This window comes from Spermophilus citellus (assembly GCF_964194105.1).
Source record: "Spermophilus citellus genome assembly, chromosome: 3".
Classification (NCBI taxonomy): domain Eukaryota; kingdom Metazoa; phylum Chordata; class Mammalia; order Rodentia; family Sciuridae; genus Spermophilus; species Spermophilus citellus.
In genome coordinates this window covers 137,477,004-137,496,730 of record NC_138184.1, presented here as the reverse complement: position 1 = coordinate 137,496,730, position 19,727 = coordinate 137,477,004, and the positions used below count along the sequence as shown (strand labels likewise).

The 19,727-nt window shown below is 35.5% G+C and overlaps 1 protein-coding gene across 1 annotated transcript in view; it reads right to left on the bottom strand.

Annotated features, from left to right (window-relative positions):
• DPY19L2 (dpy-19 like 2) overlaps window positions 1-19,727 on the bottom strand; it is a gene marked incomplete at both ends in the record, with an annotated part of 85,432 nt that overhangs the window by 26,234 nt on the left and 39,471 nt on the right. The window contains 3 exons of the mRNA XM_081284688.1: window positions 8,463-8,522; window positions 11,174-11,260; window positions 12,041-12,118. Of these exons, the coding sequence (XP_081140814.1) occupies window positions 8,463-8,522; window positions 11,174-11,260; window positions 12,041-12,118 (225 nt within the window). The remainder of the gene's footprint in view (window positions 1-8,462; window positions 8,523-11,173; window positions 11,261-12,040; window positions 12,119-19,727) is intronic.

Genomic DNA, 19,727 nt, shown 5'->3' with positions numbered 1-19,727 from the left:
GAGAATTTCCCTGTGTCTACTATGAGAATACCTTCCTCTATCTCTGTCTCCTAGTGCTGATAATGTTGCTGCTCCATCTTTGCCACACTCCTGATGAAGAAAACAATTACCAAAGCAGATGACTGCTACTTAGTAAAGGTCATAAAGATGTTGAGCTCAAGACTGTCTTCTGCCACTGCACTGAGTTTCAAGAGATGACCTGTTGTGTTTTTGCCTATTTATAATGCTGGACTAGCAATGGAAGTATGGTTATAAAATCATGAATTATTCACATACACACAAATGTATACATGCACATACATACATGTACATAGCTAAAGGGCCTAGAAGCAAGAACACACTGGTATTAATGAGAATACCTACCACTCAGGTCTTGAGTTCTAAATACCCTTCTCCACTAAGAGGAATCAGGATTGATTCTATGGTTGGGGCAAGAAAAATACAAGATTAGCCTGATGCATCTTGTTGAGTCAGAATGTAAGCAAGCATCCAAAGACTTGTGGAGGCAGGTCAAAGGGATAAAAGATCCAGCTTGAAACCATCTATGATGGCACAATGGTATTTGTACATAATGTGAATTTTCCCTATATGAATAACAAATTATTCCAGCATCATTCATTGAAAATTGACCAGCAAGTCAATCTTATTGACATTCCTTGGAATCTAAACATTACCTGGGAAGAAGTGAGATTATAAGGAGTTTGTGATGCGAGGGGAAGATGGCGGTGAAGGGAGTGCATCACCCCAGTGCGCTGCGTCACTGTGCGGGAGAAAGACGAGGTGAAACAGCTGAAGGCTACCTTGTTGGGAATTTCCAGTGAAATTGAGGTGCTCCAGAATCTAGTGGATGGATTTCCATCGCGCGAGGTTCGGCTGCGGGGGCTCGCATTGCCTGATCTGCGGACCGCCCCGCAGCTGGAGTCTGCGGCGCGCGCTGGGAAGCGGTGAGGTGCCAGAGCGGGAGTGCAGCGATGCGATTCTGGGGGCTCCTGCCAGTGGTGCAATGGCCGTGCTTAGTGCTGAGTTCTGGCTTTGAGACAGAGGAGAGAAGCTGTCCAGTTCGATTCTCGACACCGGTCGGACCATGGAGGAGGACAGCAGCTGCCATCTTGGAGAGCTGAGGTAATCATCCCTGTTTTCTACTGATCTCAGCTCATTCAGCTACGGAACAGGTGATTTCAGGCTGGTATTTGCCTGCGTCTCGCAGACAGATCGCTCAGGCTCGGGGCTGGAGAACCTGTGGAGAATACTCCTTGGGGCTTGCTCCTGGCAAGGTGTGCGCCGGGCTCTGAGCGGCCGGATTCTGGTTCCCTGGGCTGCTTTGGCCCAGGGCTGGGGAACCTGCGGAGACTGCGTGTTGAGGCCAGCTCCAAGTGGAGCGTGCGCTGAGCTAGGGGCGGCTGGGCCCTGACTCCCGGAACAGTTTTGGCCTGGGGCTGGGAAACCTGCGGGGGTCGCTCCTTGGAGCCTGCTCCTAGCGGAGCGTGGCTGGGATCGGAGAGGCCGGGTTCTGGCTCCCGAAGCTGCTTTGGCCCAGGGCTGGGGAACCTGCGGTGACTGCTTCTCAGTCCGGGTCCTGCTGGGTGCTGTGGGGGCCAGGGGGGCAGAGTGGAGCTGCTGCATGCGCCCAGAGCAGGCCAAGTGACCCGCCAGCGTGGTATCACGTCACCCCAACTGCAGTTGGGGCTGAAGAGAGTAGCCACCCACGCCTAGAACAGGACCAGCGACCCGACGGCGTGGTAGCCAAGTCACCCCATTTGGAGTAGGGGCTGTGCAGAGCCACCGTCTGAGCCTGCAAGGTAGGCAGACCTGTGACCCACTGGCAGGACAGGCCCGGTAGCCTGCCAGCGTGGTGGACAAGTAGCACCTAGGTAGTTACGTCACACTGGTAGGAGTGGGGTGGAGCAGAGCCGACGCCCGTGTACGGAAAAGGCCCAGCGACCCGTTGGAGAGGCAGTCAGGTACCCCCACTGGGAGTGGGAGCTGAGCAGAACTGCCGCCCAAGCCCGCAAGGTAGGCAGACCTGCGACCCACCGGCGGAACAAGCCTAGAGGCCTGCCAGCGTGGTAGACACATCACACCAATTGGAGTGGGGGCAGAGTAGAGCCGCCACCCGCGCCCGCAGGGTGGGCAGACCTGCGACCGACCAGCATGGTAGACAGATCACCCTAATTAGAGGAGGAGCACAGCCACTACCTGCCCTGCAAGGGAGATTTCCCAACTATACAAGAGCAATATAAATAAATAGGGGGAAAATTTCAAAAACACAACAGTTTCACCAAGCAGAAAGAAATGCAAGCAGTATGAAAAGACAAGGAAAGAAAGGACCACAAGCAATGCAGGTCAACTCAACTTTAGAAGAGGTAATAGCTGCAACAGATGGAATGTCAGATAAAGAGTTCAGGATATACATGCTTCAGATGATCTGGAGTCTCAAGGAAGACATGAGACAGCAAAATCAGACAATGAAAGATCACTTTGACAAGGAACTACATAAACAAATCCAGGAAGTAAAAGATCAATTTCACAGGGAGATAGAGGTAATAAAAAACAAACAAATAGAAATCCTAGAAATGCAGGAAGCAATAAACCAACTTAAAAACTCAATTGAGAATACTACCAGCAGAGTAGATCACTTAGAAGATAGAACATCAGACAATGAAGACAAAGTATTTCAACTTGAAAAGAACATAGACAGCTCAGCAAGTCTGCTAAGAAACCATGAGCAGAACATCCAAGAAATATGGGATAACATTAAAAGACCAAACTTAAGAGTCATTGGGATACAGGAAGGCACAGAGCTCCAAACCAAAGGAATAAACAATCTATTCAATGAAATAATACGAGAAAACTTCCCAGACTTGAAGAATGAAACAGAATCCCAAATCCTAGAAGCCTACAGGATGCCGAATGTGCAAAATCATAAGAGATCCACACCTAGACACATTATAATGAAGATGTCCAACATACAGAATAAGGAGAGAATTTTAAAAGCTACAAGAGAAAGGAAGCAGATTACATTTAGGGGTAAACCAATCAGGATAACACGTGATCTTTCAACACAGACTCTGAAAGCTAGAAGATCCTGGAATAACATATTTCAAACACTGAAAGAAAATGGGTTCCAACCAAGAATCGTGTATCCGGCGAAATTAAGCTTCAGGATGGAAGATGAAATTAAAGCCTGCCACGATAAACAAAAGTTAAAAGAATTTGCAGCTAGAAAACCATCTCTTCAAAAAATCCTTGGCAAAACATTACAGGAAGAGGAAATGGAAAATAACATTGAAAACCAACAGTGGGAGGTAGGACAGTAAAGGGGGGAAAGTAATCAAAGAGGAAAACAAATCAGGTTTAGTAACATTAATAAACAAATATGGCTGGAAGAACAAACCATATCTCAATAATAACCCTAAATGTTAATGGCTTAAACTCACCAATTAAGAGACACAGGCTAGTTGAATGGATCACAAAACAAGACCCAACAATATGCTGCCTACAGGAGACGCATTTGATAGGAAAAGATATACATAGACTGAAGGGGAAAGGTTGGGGAAAATCATAACACTCATATGGACTGCGGAAACAAGCAGGAGTGTCCATACTCATATCTAATAAAATAGATTTCAAGCCAAAGTTAATCAAAAGGGATAAAGAGGGACACTACATACTGCTCAAGGGAACCATACACCAACAAGACATAACAATCATAAATATATATGCCCCAAACAATGGTGCAGCTATGTTCATCAAGCAAACTCTTCTCAAGTTCAAGAGTCTAATAGACCACCATAGAATAATCATGGGAGACTTCAACACACCTCTCTCACCACTGGACAGATCTTCCAAACAAAAGTTAAATAAGGAAACTATAGAACTCAATAACACAATTAACAACCTAGACTTAATTGACATATATAGAATATACCACCCAACATCAAGCAGTTACACTTTTTTCTCAGCAGCACATGGATCCTTCTCAAAAATAGATCACATATTATGTCACAGGGCAACTCTTAGACAATATAAAGGAGTAGAGATAATACCATGCATCTTATCCGATCATAATGGAATGAAACTGAAAATCAACGATAAAAGAAGGAAAAATCATGCATCACTTGGAGAATGAACAATAGGTTACTGAATGATCAATGGGTTTTAGAAGACATCAAGGAGGAAATTAAAAACTTCTTAGAGTTAAATGAAAACACAGACACAACATATCGGAATCTATGGGACACATTGAAAGCAGTTCTAAGAAGAAAATTCATTGCTTGGAGTTCATTCCTTAAAAAAAGAAAAAACCAACAAATAAATGATCTCATACTTCATCTCAAAATCCTAGAAAAAGAAGAGCAAAACAACAGCAAAAGAAGTAGAAGGCAAGAAATAATTAAAATCAGAGCTGAAATTAATGAAATTGAAACAAAAGAAACAATTGAAAAAATTGACAAAACCAAAAGTTGGTTCTTTGAAAAAATAAATAAAATCGACAGACCCTTAGCCATGCTAACGAAGAGAAGAAGAGAGAGAACCCAAATTACTAGCATACGGGATGAAAAAAGCAATATCACAACAGACACTTCAGAAATACAGAAGATAATCAGAAATTATTTTGAATCCTTATACTCCAATAAAATAGAAGATAGTGAAGGCATCGATAAATTTCTTAAGTCATATGATCTGCCCAGATTGAGTCAGGAAGATATAGACGACCTAAACAGACCAATAACAATAGAGGAAATAGAAGAAACCATCAAAAGACTACCAACTAAGAAAAGCCCAGGACCGGATGGGTATATAGCAGAGTTTTACAAAACCTTTAAAGAAGAACTAACACCAATACTTTTCAAGCTATTTCAGGAAATAGAAAAAGAGGGAGAACTTCCAAATACATTCTACGAGGCCAACATCACCCTGATTCCTAAACCAGACAAAGACACTTCAAAGAAAGAAAACTACAGACCAATATCTCTAATGAACCTAGATGCAAAAATCCTCAATAAAATTCTGGCGAATCAGATTCAAAAACATATCAAAAAAAAATTATACACCATGATCAAGTAGGATTCATTCATCCCTGGGATGCAAGGCTGGTTCAATATATGGAAATCAATAAATGTTATCCACCACATCAATAGACTTAAAAATAAGAACCATATGATCATCTCGATAGATGCAGAAAAAGCATTCGACAAATTACAGCATCCCTTTATGTTCAAAACTCTAGAAAAATTAGGGATAACAGGATCATACCTCAACATTGTAAAAGCAATCTATGATAAGCCACAGGCCAGCATCATTCTGAATGGAGAAAAATTGAAGGCATTCCCTCTAAGATCTGGTACAAGACAGGGATGCCCTCTCTCGCCACTTCTGTTCAACATAGTCCTCGAAACACTGGCCAGAGCAATTAGACAGACGAAAGAAATTAAAGGCATAAAAATAGGAAAAGAAGAACTTAAATTATCACTATTTGCAGATGACATGATTCTATACCTAGCAGACCCAAAAGGGTCTACAAAGAAACTATTAGAGCTAATAAATGAATTCAGCAAAGTGGCAGGATATAAAATCAACACGCATAAATCAAATGCATTCCTGTATATCAGCAACAAATCCTCTGAAACGGAAATGAGGACAACTACTCCATTCACAATATCCCCCCCAAAAATAAAATACTTGGGAATCAACCTATCAAAAGAGGTGAAAGACTTATACAATGAAAACTACAGAACCCTAAAGAGAGATATAGAAGAAGACCTCAGAAGATGGAAAAATATACCCTGTTCATGGATAGGCAGAACTAACATCATCAAAATGGCGATATTACCAAAAGTTCTCTATAAGTTCAATGCAATGCCAATCAAAATCCCAACAGCATTTCTTGTAGAAATAGATAAAACAATCATGAAATTCATATGGAATAATAAAAGACCCAGAATAGCAAAAACAATGCTAAGCAGGAAGTGTGAATCAGGCGGTATAGCGATACCAGACTTCAAACTATACTACAGAGCAATAGTAACAAAAACAGCATGGTACTGGTACCAAAACAGGTGGGTGGACCAATGGTACAGAATAGAGGACACAGTAACCAATCCACAAAACTACAACTATCTTATATTTGATAAAGGGGCTAAAAGCATGCAATGGAGGAAGGATAGCATCTTCAACAAATGGTGCTGGGAAAACTGGAAATCCATTTGCATCAAAATGAAACTGAATCCCTTTCTCTCGCCATGCACAAAAGTTAACTCAAAATGGATCAAGGAGCTTGATATCAAATCAGAGACTCTGAATCTGATAGAAGAAAAAGTTGGCTATGATCTACATACTGTGGGGTCGGGCTCCAAATTCCTCAATAGGACACCCATAGCGCAAGAGTTAATAACTAATATCAACAAATGGGACTTACTCAAACTAAAAAGTTTTTTCTCAGCAAAAGAAACAATAAGAGAGATAAACAGGGAGCCTACATCCTGGGAACAAATCTTTACTCCTCACACTTCAGATAGAGCCCTAATATCCAGAGTATACAAAGAACTCAAAAAATTAGATAATAAGATAACAAACAACCCAATCAACAAATGGGCCAAGGACCTGAACAGACACTTCTCAGAGGAGGACATACAATCAATCAATAAGTACATGAAAAAATGCTCACCATCGCTAGCAGTCAGACAAATGCAAATCAAAACCACCCTAAGATACCATCTCACTCTAGTAAGATTGGCAGCCATTATGAAGTCCAACAACAACAAGTGCTGGAGAGGATGCGGGGAAAGGGGTACACTTGTTCATTGTTGGTGGGACTGCAAATTGGTGCAGCCAATTTGGAAAGCAGTATGGAGATTTCTTGGAAAGCTGGGAATGGAACCACCATTTGTCCCAGCTATTTCCCTTCTCGGTCTATTCCCTAAAGACCTAATAAGAGCATGCTACAGGGACACTGCTACATCGATGTTCATAGCAGCACAATTCACGATAGCAAGATTGTGGAACCAACCTAGATGCCCTTCAATAGATGAATGGATAAAAAAATGTGGCATTTATACACAATGGAGTATTACTCTGCATTAAAAAATGACAAAATCATAGAATTTGGAGGGAAATGGATGGCATTAGAGCAGATTATGCTAAGTGAAGCTAGCCAATCCTTAAAAAACAAATGCCAAATTGACTTCTTTGATATAAGGGGAGTAACCAAGGACAGGGTAGGGACGAAGAGCTTGAGAAGAAGATTAACATTAAACAGTGATGAGAGGTGGGAGGGAAAGGGAGTGAGAAGGGAAATCGCATGGAAATGGAAGGTGTTCCTCAGGGTTATACAAAATTACATATAAGAGGAAAGGAGGGGTAAGAGAAGAATAATACAAGTGGAAGAAATGATTTACAGTAGAGGGGGTAGAGAGAGAAAAGGGGAGGGGAAGGGAGGGGAGGGGAAGGGGGATAGTAGAGAACAGGATAGACAGCAGAATACATCAGACACTAGAATGGCAATATGTAAATCAATGGAAGTGTAACTGATGTGATACAGCAATCTGTATACGGGGTAAAAATGGGAGTTCATAACCCACTTGAATCAAACTGTGAAATATGATATATTAAGAACTATGTAATGTTTTGAACGACCAACAATAAAAAAAATAAGGAGTTTGTCTATGCATAAACATGGTTTATTTTTCTATTTTGTGGGATATTCTTTATACCTTAAAAATTTAAACATAAATTTCACCATGTAAATATTGTCATATTTTGTTAGCTTTAATCAAACACTATATATTTTTTCTTTCTGATATGTAAAGCATATTTTCAAAACTATGTTTTCTGTTTGTTGCCAACTTTTCTATACTCAGACTTTTGTTTCTTTGATATTCTTGAGTTTATAGCTTAGTTAATTCTTATTGTTCCAAGTCTATTGCTGAAAATGTAGTCGAAATGTAATCTAAGTCAAAAAAATTTCCTTTAAGTACAGCTTGGCAGAATTCCTTAAATGACTAAGGGTATTGTTTTACTTGTTATTTTTCAATAGTTTATAATTAAATTTTTGATTTTCTTTTGAGTTATCAAATTGCCTAATTTTTCTGAAGTGAAAAATATCATATGTTAGAAGTCTCATGTCATCCAACAACTTAGTGATCAAATATTTCTACTTTTTCACCAAAAGTGATTAAAAAAAAATGCCTCCAGAAAGCACAAACAGGCAACTCTTTCCATTTCCTTCTTTTGAATTCTGTGGAAAAATCTATTTCCTCATCTTAATAACTTTTCTAGTTTCACTTTTTCAATATATAATGTGTAAACATTTAACTCTTCAATATTGAAGGTTTTTTAAAAATAGAAATACATTAAAGACCCAGAGAAAAAGAATAAATGACATCTGAAGATGATTTTCTACCTTTGAAAGTAGCTATTGAGATTAAAGAAACTGTGTTTAAAAAAAAAAAACTGAAACTTACCCAAAAGTTGAGTTCAGAAACTCCCAATTTTTGAATTTGATTTTTCTTTAAAATTATTGCCTAAAATACACATAACAGGAAATGAAAATAAAATTAACAATTATATTTTATATGAAAGGAACCTTTCAAAAACTACAAAGCCAGAACTCTTCCATCTCAACTATTACCAGCCATTTTCCTAATTAATTGTTGACTTTTCAAATTTTGGACGTGACATAGCTAAGTGCTTTGTGTGCTAAAATTAGCCTCTTAAGTTGATTTCTCAAATAGTTATGATGGACTTTTTCTGTAGGGTTTAAACACCTACAAAGGTATGGACACCACCACTTTGTAATGCTAAAAAGTATGAGACAATGTTGAAAACAGCAAGAATACATTTTGTGGGGAAGGAGAAAGTGAAAGGATTCATTACCATGAGGAAAAAAAGGTGTAGGAAGCAGAAATGTTAAAATCTATAAACAATCTCATAATCATCTGCACACGGCAAAGTGCTATATTTTGACAATACTGTGGATGGTATCATATTTGATCAGTGTGGAAATGGAAAGTAGCAGAGACTATTCCAAATTCTGGCTTATGTATATCAAAAGTGTGCCTAAAAGTAATACAACTGACCATGGAACCATCATTCCAAACCTATCCACAAGAATATCATTCTGTGAGAGTTAAGTTAGGTGACGAGACTCGATATACTTATCCTAATTATGTTGTCATTGCTCAAGGAAATAAAATCAGTCTCTCTCCAAATTTTTACCTCACTTATTTTGTTTTACTCATAAATAAATTGTGGTAGTTAACACAAAAAAACCCTATATGCATACCTACATTAGAAAACATGGAGAAAAAGAAACAGAAGTGGAGATATTTGCTATATTAATGAAGGTCAATTTCAAATACTTTACCCAATGAGATAGTTTTTGATATTCACATTGAAATAATTTAAAATCTTTAAAAATATTTTATATCTGACCTAAAATATGAGATCATTCAGCACCTCAAAAGTATTTTAGAATACAGAAAGAATTCGTGTATATCCAGTCTTGGAACAGAAAGTGGCAACGGGGCTGATTAAAAAGAATTTTTTTTTTTTTTTTACAAAATATATACTTCAGTCATCACTCTACCCTATTACGCTGTGTAACCACCAGTTAGTCATTTCTCAGATTATTCATCCTTATAATAAAAAATAATTAACATATTTCATTCAGAAATCTTTCTAGATCTAAAATACTTCAACCCAAATAATACTTCATCCATTTCAATGATAGAGGAATATAATAGAATATATGACTATCTCCTTTGTATACAAAGCTAATATATTAACAAATACAATTTATATATGTGAAATATTAGAAAAGTTATAACTATTATTTGTTTTTTGTGGAAATTACACAAGTTAAATCATGAAATTTATTTTGATATGTGACTAAGAACTTTGATACTCTTTCTGAAGTTACTCCATTCTAAAATAACTGTTGGGCTGGGATGTAACTCAGTGGCAAAGCATCTGCCTTGCATTCGCAAAGCCCTGGGTTCGATCCCCAGTTCCAAAAAAAAAAAAAGACAAAAAAAAAGAACCCCACCAAAAAAAAATAAGATTTAAAATAACTGTTTATATCTCTTATTTTTAATTAATGGCAGATTTTTTTCATTTCATCAATATTCACAACAAAATTTAAAACTCTGTTATTCTGTTTATTTCAAAAGCTTATTTGACTCCAAATAACCAAGAAATCTTCTATGATATTAAAAAGTGTATGAAAAAGTCTAACTCAATTTGTATTTTAAGTAATATAAAATCTGTGCTTGTGAAAAAGGAATTACGATTGCAAAATAGCAACAAATATCTCAAACTGATTACTTATCTACTCAAAATGTCCTTTCAAATTAAATTTCTTAATGATAGTGATTCTAAGTCAAGTGGCTTCAAATATGTAGCTAAATGATAAGAGGACGTTGATTCTCTACAGACTGTATTGTTATTTATAAATTTATAATATTGTGTTTTGTATGATCTAATATCTTTTAAGAAAACTTCAACATAGAAGATAACTTTTTATTATTCATTCATTTATATAGCAAATAGTTTTAGAGAACCTGTGATGTTTCAAAGATTAATCTATTTCTCAAAGTACAAATATAAATAAACATGAATAAAGCCTTCATGATAAGCCCCACATACAGGTCAGTAGGAGAAGCAGATAAACACAATAGCAAACATACTGCAGTATTCTCGGAGTATTATGAGAATGGGGTACTTGGAAAATTGTATAGCATTCAGAAGAGAATAAAGTCTATTACAATTCTTTTCTTAATAGCAAAAATATAATTTAAAAAGTTCGTGCTTCAAAATATCATATCTAAAATTAATGTATATCCATTTAAGATAAAATTTGCTTTATTTATTTTTGGAATTTGACAATTTAATTCTGAAAATGAATAAATTTAAATTTTCCATGGAAAAAAGTCAGTCTTATTACTTCATAATACTTTTTAAAGTATTTATCTGTATACTGCTTTAAACAGGGAAACTGTACTATACTGTATTTCAAGGATGAGATACAGAAAACGTTTTTACTTGGGAAAAATTTTTTCAAGTTAAAAGATAATGAGAAAAGGGCCATATTTATTCTCCTATGCTTACATTAGACAGAAAAGCTTGCTATTTGATGGATGAAAAAAAGAAAACTCATGAGCTTAACAACACTTACCCATGTCATTAACAAAGATGAAGAATAATAAGAAGATAAGTACATTGGATTTCCAAACATCAAAATGAAACAAAGGAAAAGTGAAATCTGAAAAATGAAAAAACAAACTCATGTTTTATAGTTATTACATGTAGAGTATAATTCAAACTTCAGAGGCAAACAGCCACTTCTAATATGCAAATTTTGTTTGTATAAAGAAAATTAATAGTTCTTGGCTCAATTATAATAGAATTTTAAGTTACTATAAGGTTCTAAGTATTAAACTTCAAGATCATAAAATCTACACAGAATAATTTTTTTTTCTGTATCTACTACTTGGATAAAGGAAAAATTAACTCTTATTTCTATTGCTTCAATAATAGAATAACATAATAAAAATACTTAAACTATTAGTTTATTATTTTAGCAAATATTAGTTTTCCTAATCTTATTTTGATTACTACATAATTTGCATCACTGATGAAGCTTTATTCTTGTTTTGTTTTAAAGGAAAATACATTTGTGAACTAAGATAAAAACCAAAGTTCAACAACATAAAATTTCAATTGCAGAGTGTCATATTTATGCAAAGTTCAAAAATCTCAGGTATTAGAGAAAGACAATTGCAAAAGTAGTGACAATAATAAATAAAACAAAAATTTTAAAAATAAAAGTTTTAGAAAGCACAACACATTTATAGTTTAGTTGAAAGTATAATCAACTATAATACAGGATTTGTGACAGTTCAGTTTTCCTTCTAGATGCCATTGACATCATTATGTATTAAATACTACCAAAAGGAAGTATCCCATAAAACAGAATTATTCATGTTTTATAAACTCTGAGAGCTTATTTTAATATTTGACTTATGAATATTTAAAATGTTACCATATTCATATAAATGATCTTCCGAAATTTTCTTGGCTCAATGTACCCCACAACGTACATGGGAAATAATGAGGCTATCTGAAAAAAATATATAAAATGAAAAAGTGAAAAAATTATAATAAACAAATACTTCACTGTTGATAGGCAAAGTAAATATAAAAGGGAGAGCTATTTCTGATAACAATAGGCAAAGTAATTTGAACCACTTTCAACTAAGAAGTAGAATAGCTAAGAAAAAATATAAATATATATATGCATATATATGTAAAAATATAAAAAGTATATAAGTATGAAAACCATAGATTATTAACAAGGCAAATTAGAAATTAGCAAAATAAAACCAGGAAAAAGATATAAATCTATAGTAATGAGCATGACATTTTGGATTCCTTTTCTCTCAGTTCCAACAGAGGCAGATGCTTCTAGCTGAGAGGCAGCTGAGAGATCAGTAAGCAGAGCAGGCATTTCAGGTAGATAGGACAGTAGGGTACACCAAGGAAGGAATGCTTGGTAGACTCCCAGACTTCGGTCTAAGAATGAACCAAAAATCAAGTAGCCCTCAGAAAGACTGAACCCCACATTTGCATCATCTCAATCTAATTGTATGAAGATATTTCAGGATTGTTAGTGCCTTTCTTTACCTGCTGGAAGCAAATTTAATCTTGTCTGGAGAAAGTTCATATCAACTTAGCCTTAATTTAACTCTATGCCATATCAAATAATTGCCAAGCATAAGAGGAGATAAGACAGTATCACAAAAACTATAAAAACAGGTTGCAAAGGATCTAGATAAGGCATCAGTAAACTTGTCATGTAAAAAGCCAAATAGTAAACATTTTATGCTTTATGGGGCACATATGGACCCTGTTGAATAGACTTCTTTTCTGTTTTAATATTTTTTTCAGCAATACTTTAGAAATATAAAAACAATTCTTAGCTTGCGAATCACTCAAAAACATGTCTAGCATCATCAAACATAAATTTAAATTATGCTTGACATGTTCAAGGAAATAATAGGGACCGAATATTCTAAGAGAGCACAAGTCTTTAAAAAAAATGGGGGAAATCAAATTGGCTGAGCACCATGGTATACACTCATAATCAGCTACTCAGGTGTCTAAGGCAGTAAGATCACAAGTTCAAGGTCAGACTGGGCAAATTAACCCTGTCTAAAAATAAAAATAAAAAATGTCTGGGATGTAGCTCAGAGATAGAGCATGCTTGGGTTCAATCTGCAGTACCATAAAAAAAGGAAGCCAAATGAAATTTTAAAACAATATTAAAATAATCAATATTAAGACATTAACAAATGAGTTTAAAAACAGGATAAACACAGCCAAACAAAAAACTGGGTGAACTAGAAGATGGGTCAGAAGAAAATATGTGGAAGGAAGCACAAAATGATAAAAGTACAAGAAATTTATCTGAACACAAGAATAAAGATCAGTTATGTTATACTTTACATCTTAGAGGAGGAAACTAGGTAGAAGCTATATTTAAAGGAATTATAGCAAGGAGCTTCGCCCAAATTTATAGGCAATATCAAGCAATGATTTGTGAAGTATCACAAATTCCCAAGGAAGAATAAAAACAAAACAATACAAAACAAACCCCCACAAAATCCTGAGGACATAGGCATATCATTTTAAAAGCTGCACAAGAACAATAGCAAAGAGAAAACTCGTAAGAACAACTGGAAATTAACATACTATAAAGCTATACTATAAATCAAGATTGAATATCAAATTGATCGATGGAACAAAATACAGAGTCTAGAAATAAACACACACAAAGGCAGGTAGCTAAACTTTGAGGAGAAGAGATAGTCTTTTCAGCAAATGGTACTGGAACAACTGTACATTCAAATGCAAAGAAAAGGATTCTAGATAGGGACCCTACATCACAAAATTAGCTTAAAGTGGATTTTAAACCTGAAGGTATGAATCAAAACTATAAAACTGAAAATACGGGAGAAAATTTAGGTGGACCTTGAGTTTGATGATGAGTTTTTAAATATAACACCAAAGCCAATATCCCATGAAAGAAAAAATTGTAAACTGAATTTCATTAAGCTAAAAACTTCTGCTCTACAAAAGACACTATTAAGAAAATTAAATAATAAGCTAGAGACAGAGAAAATCTTTGTGAAACATATACAATTCAAATACAGAATTCCAAAATACACAAAGAACTCCCAAAACTAAGCAAGAAAACAAACAACCCAATTAAAAATGGGCAAAACACCTTTTGAAGAAACACCTCACCAGAGAACAAGGTAAATAAGCACATATAAAGATACTCAACATTGTATGCCATTAGAGAATTGAAATTCAAACAATAAAGAGCTATCACTGTTGCTTTAATCAGCTTGTGCATTGCTGTGACCAATATATATGACAAGAACAACTTAAAAGGAAGAAAAGTTTATTTTGGAGCTCCTAGTTGTAGAAGTCTCAGTTCAGACAGTCAACTCCATAGCTCTGGGACCAAGGTGAGGCAGAACATCATGGAGGAAGGACAGTCAGGAGGAAAACAGCTTGGGACCTGGCAACCAGGAAGCAGAAACAGAGCTCTGCTCACCAGGGACAAAATACAAACCCTAAAGGCAAACCCCCAGTGACCTACTGCCTCCAGCCACACCCTACAGTTACCACCAAGTTAATCCATATCAGTGAATTAATCCAAGGTAGGTTACACTTCTCATAATATAATCACTTTACCTTTGAAAATTCTTACACATTTGTGAGCCTTTTAAAAAAATTTTTTAGTTGGAGATGGACACAATACTTTTATTTATTTATTTTTTATGTGGTACTGGGATTGAACCCAGTAGCCTCATACATGCTAGGCAAGCGCTCTATCACTGAGGTACACCCAAGTCCCCACACGAGCTTTTTGGGGGCACCTTATACCTAAACCATAACAAATGATTAGGACAGAATGGCTAATATCCCAAAACTTATAGAATCAGCAATTTCTTACAAAGTTAAACATAACCTTACCCCACAATCCAGTAATTGCCTGCCTGGATACATACCCAACATTTGAAAACTTATGTCCACTCAAAAACCTGAACACAAATGTTTATGATAGCTTTATTCATAATCACCAAAGCCTAGAAGCAACCATAATGTCCTTCAATAGGTGAATGGATAAACCAATTATGGTACAATTATATATTTAAATATTATCTGGCAATAAAAATGAGCGATCAAGCCATGAAAAGACATAGAGGAATCTTAAAGTCATATTGCTAAGTAAAATAAATATGAAAAGACTACATAATGTATAATTCCAATGATATGACTTATAAAAAAGTAAAATTATACAGTTAAAGTCATTGCCAGGTGTTGTAGATAAGGTTGTAGGGTTGAATAAGTGAAGCACAAGGAAGTTTTTTAGAATGTTGAAAATATTTTATATATTTGTTATAGTTTGGATGTAATGTGTCCCCCAAAAGCTCATGCATGAGAGAACACAAGAGGATTTAGAGGTCAAATAATTGGGTTATGAGAGCAAACGAATGAATTTCCTGATGGGTTTAATTGAGTGGTAACTGAAGGTGGGTAAGGTGTGGCTGGAGGAGGTGGGTCATTGGGTGGCATACTTTTGGGGTATATATTTTGTATCTGGCAAGTGTATCTTGTATCTCTCTCCATGTTGTGATCAACATGTGGGCCACTTCCCTCTGTTATACTCTTCTGCCATGATGTTCTGCCTCACCTTGAGCCCTGAGGAATGGAGCTAGCTGTCTGTGGACTGAGACCTCTGAAACTATGAACCCCAAATAAACTTTTCCTCCTCCAAAATTGTTGTTGTCAGGTCTTTTAGTCACAGCAGTGAAAAATATGACTAAAACAATACTATAATGGTGGATACATATCATTACGCATTTGTCAAATCTCATAGAACTGTATAATACAGAAAGAGAACCTTAATATAAATTGTGACCTTTAGTAATAAAATAGAAATTTTAGTCTATTAGTTCTAACTAATGTACTATATTAATGCAAGATGCTAATTATAGGGGATATATGATTATATAATATAATGATATATCCCCTATAAGATATAATATATGGTTGTATGGGGTGGGATGAAGTAGGGATGAGGTGGGAAGACTGAGAATGCCCTCAAAAACAAGATTTACAACTAACCTCTTAACAGAAATGAATCAGAAGATAATGGGATGATATTTTCACAACACTGAGAAAATAAATTTTAAAAATTCCCAACCTTGAGTTCTATACCAGAGAAAAGAAAGAAGGCAAATTGAACATTCTCATACAAGAATGCAAAACCTGTCACCAACAGGTTCACACTAAAGGAAAATACTAATGAGTGCTCTTTGGACAGCAAAAAGATCCTCTGTGGAAGCTTGGAGACAGAAAGCATTCAAGAGGGAAATAAACACGTGAAAAATCTACTTAATCTTATATAAGTTAATTATATAAAATAATACAGATGCTATGATGTTTAAAAATAACTAAGTATGTGTGTATACATGTAAACACATATAGCATACATATATGCATATATATATGCAAATATACATGGACATACACACATAGCAAAAAACAAATGGCATTTAATCCAGAAGGAAAATAAATTGACTTAAAGTGTTTTAAGGTGCTTGTATTATTTGGGAAGAAGTGATAGTATTAATTTATACTGTAACTCAAAAATAAATGTTTTAATTTCTAAGGTCATCTTTAAAAGAGTGAAAAACAGTATGACTAAACGAATAAACACAGTAGGAATGTGGAACGATAAAAGCATTCAGCTGGTCAGATGGGAAAGAGGTGTATAAATATCACATAGCAAATGGGGCAAATACAAAGAAACTGCCTTAGAAAGATGATAAATTTAAAATTAATTATCAATAATTACATCATCATCAATGGACTGAATAACACAATTAAAGTATTATTTAACTAGATTTTTAAAAAACTAATTACAGCTTATAAAACACCTAAAATGTAAAGATGCAGAAAAATTTGAACATAAAAAAAATGGTGAAAGATCAATATAAACACTAAAAGAAAGGTGATATGGCTCTATTATAACAGAAATATAGGCTTTAAGGCAAAAATACCACTACCAATAAATAGGTACTTTAATGAAAGTAATATATGATAATTATGTACATAATAATAATGTATCAAAATGTTTAACACTTTACAGAACTATAAGAGATATAGACAAATCTACCATAGGATTTTAACACACACCCCCTCTATTAATTGAAATAAGCATACAAAAATCATGCTAGAATATTTTAATAATTAACAAAATTAACTAGAACTATACACTTAAGTTTAAAATACACCATTTCTTAAATGCATGAGAAATAGAAATTCCTGGGGACAAGTCTAAGGAAAAAAAACTATGAAGCATTATTGAAAGAAACTGAATAAGAAATTAAATAAGTGAAAGTGTATATCATGTTGTTTGTTTGAAGACACATCATTTAAGAATTTCAAATTTTTTATTTAATAAAGTGATACTTTTCTTCAGCCTAAAGGAAAGGAAAACATATAGAATCCCCTGAGATTTCACCTAAAAAGCAGCAGCCCAGAAAGCAGGTTTTAAGGGGCATTGGGACAAAGTTGCTTTCTGTTTGCTTGCTGTTTGAATACAGTTTATTTGATAAAATAGTTGTAGGTGTCAATAGAAAGATCAATAGAAAGATCAACCTGGTGAGGAAAAAATTTACTAATTATGAAAAATGTAACACGTAGATTCCTATGTAGGAAAGCAACTAAGTAACAGATTAATTAGTTTTTTACAAGTATATGTAATCTTCAGATCATTATAAATTTGTAGAGAGGGAGGTTGATATTTTTAATAAGAAAAGCTGCATCTACTTCCAGCAGAAGGGACATCAAATCCTCTCAGGGGTGGGGATATTTTGGTGGCTTCTTTCAGTTATTATAGATCAAACAGGTACACACTGTTTTTTGGAGCAGAAGGTTTCCTTCACTTAAAAAAGACTATCATTACTGAGACTCTTGACGTGTGAGATGTGAAGTTCAATGAAGAGGGAGGAAGTGGGAAACATGTCATATAGGAACCAGGAGTTTCCCCAAGTGGAAACCTTTTTCTGAGATATACTAATATTTGAACATCTCTGAAAACCTAGTGTAATCTTAACTTGGTTAAGCTAGCAAGATAGAACCCCAAAGAACTTGTAAAACACACAAAGAGTATGGGCTGGAAGACTCTGAACTTATGAGCTCACTTAACACTAAAGTCCCAGATCCTATCCTAGGCAAAGGCTAGTTCTACAAAGGGCATGTGGGTGATGCTGAACCACCTTTGACTTGACTCAGATATTTTAGCATTTCCAGTGTGCTATGAGACAGAAAGGCTGCATTCCCCTTGAAAAGAGTTGGGCCATTCACAAGGGTAAACAGGGAATCCTGGTCCATTTTATTATGAAGCACCCAGAATGTATGCCTGTTCCAAAGCTTTTTGTCTTTAAGAAGGTACATTTGAGTTTTTTTCTTTCCATGCCCACCAATGGGTCTTCTTCAAATCACTAGGAAAGCTTTAGGACAGAAAATTTAACTTGCCAGACGTTTCTCTTTAGAGAAAGAACTCACAGAAGTCCAAACAGCAGCCTTACCCCCAGGTTACATCTCAGAAGCAAAGAATGAGATACACATTAGGTAGGTGTAGGAGCCACCTGGCCTACAGGAGCCTCCATATGGGAAATGCCGTTAAAAGAGCCTCCTTACTCAAGAAAGCTCAGGTAGTCTTTGTTCACTTAAGATTCTTCCCAACTTAGTGCAATTAGGCAGTCATCAAGCAATGTGCCTAGTAACATCATGCTAGAAAGTTCCATGCAGAAGAGGAAAGTGCTTTGTAACAGCAGTGTGGTGGCATCTGCCATAGTACACAGAATCCCTGATAGTGACGGATCCTCCAGATTCAAGCAGCCGAATTTCTGGGCCAGGAGTAAGGATAGAACATCTACTATTGATCCTTGCCTACATAAATGGTTGACAATAGAAGGAGTAACTTCAAAGAGAGCAGTAGACATTCGTGTTTTAAACAGGATGGGGTCATGAAGTCACATTTAAATATTCAAAAAGATGTGACCTAATTTTGTACTCCAAAGAATCAGCTATATAGTGAGTGAAAATGAAATTGAAAACCAGTTTTGTATAAAATATCAACACTCTCTTCTTTGAAAATAATTCACATTTCTATCATTTCTGATTTTACAGTTTCTTTTCTGCAACTATTCCTTTCTCTTTCCTTAGTCATAACAATCACTCCTACATGCCTGGAATTCCCCAATAAAATATAATATAGAATATTTAGTTGCCAGAACTAAATCACAGTTTCTCAGTGTCTTAGAATGATAACATCTATGGTCTTACCATTCCCAACATTCTACATTTATATGATTGTCTTTCATAACATTTTCCTTTGAAAAAAGGAAACTTTTAATCCATAACTCTCATTTCTCAGACAATATGGGTTGGAGACGTGAACTAATTTTAGCCTTAATCTAAGAAAAACACAATAGAGAAGAATATTTCCAGAAAAACAAAAGAATTATTTCATTAGCATGAACAAACAAAACTCTACACATTAGTTAAAAAAATAAAAGCCTCAGATATCCTGAGTGCATAGGAAAACACTAAGGGATTCAAACCTACCCAAAGAGTTTCTTAAA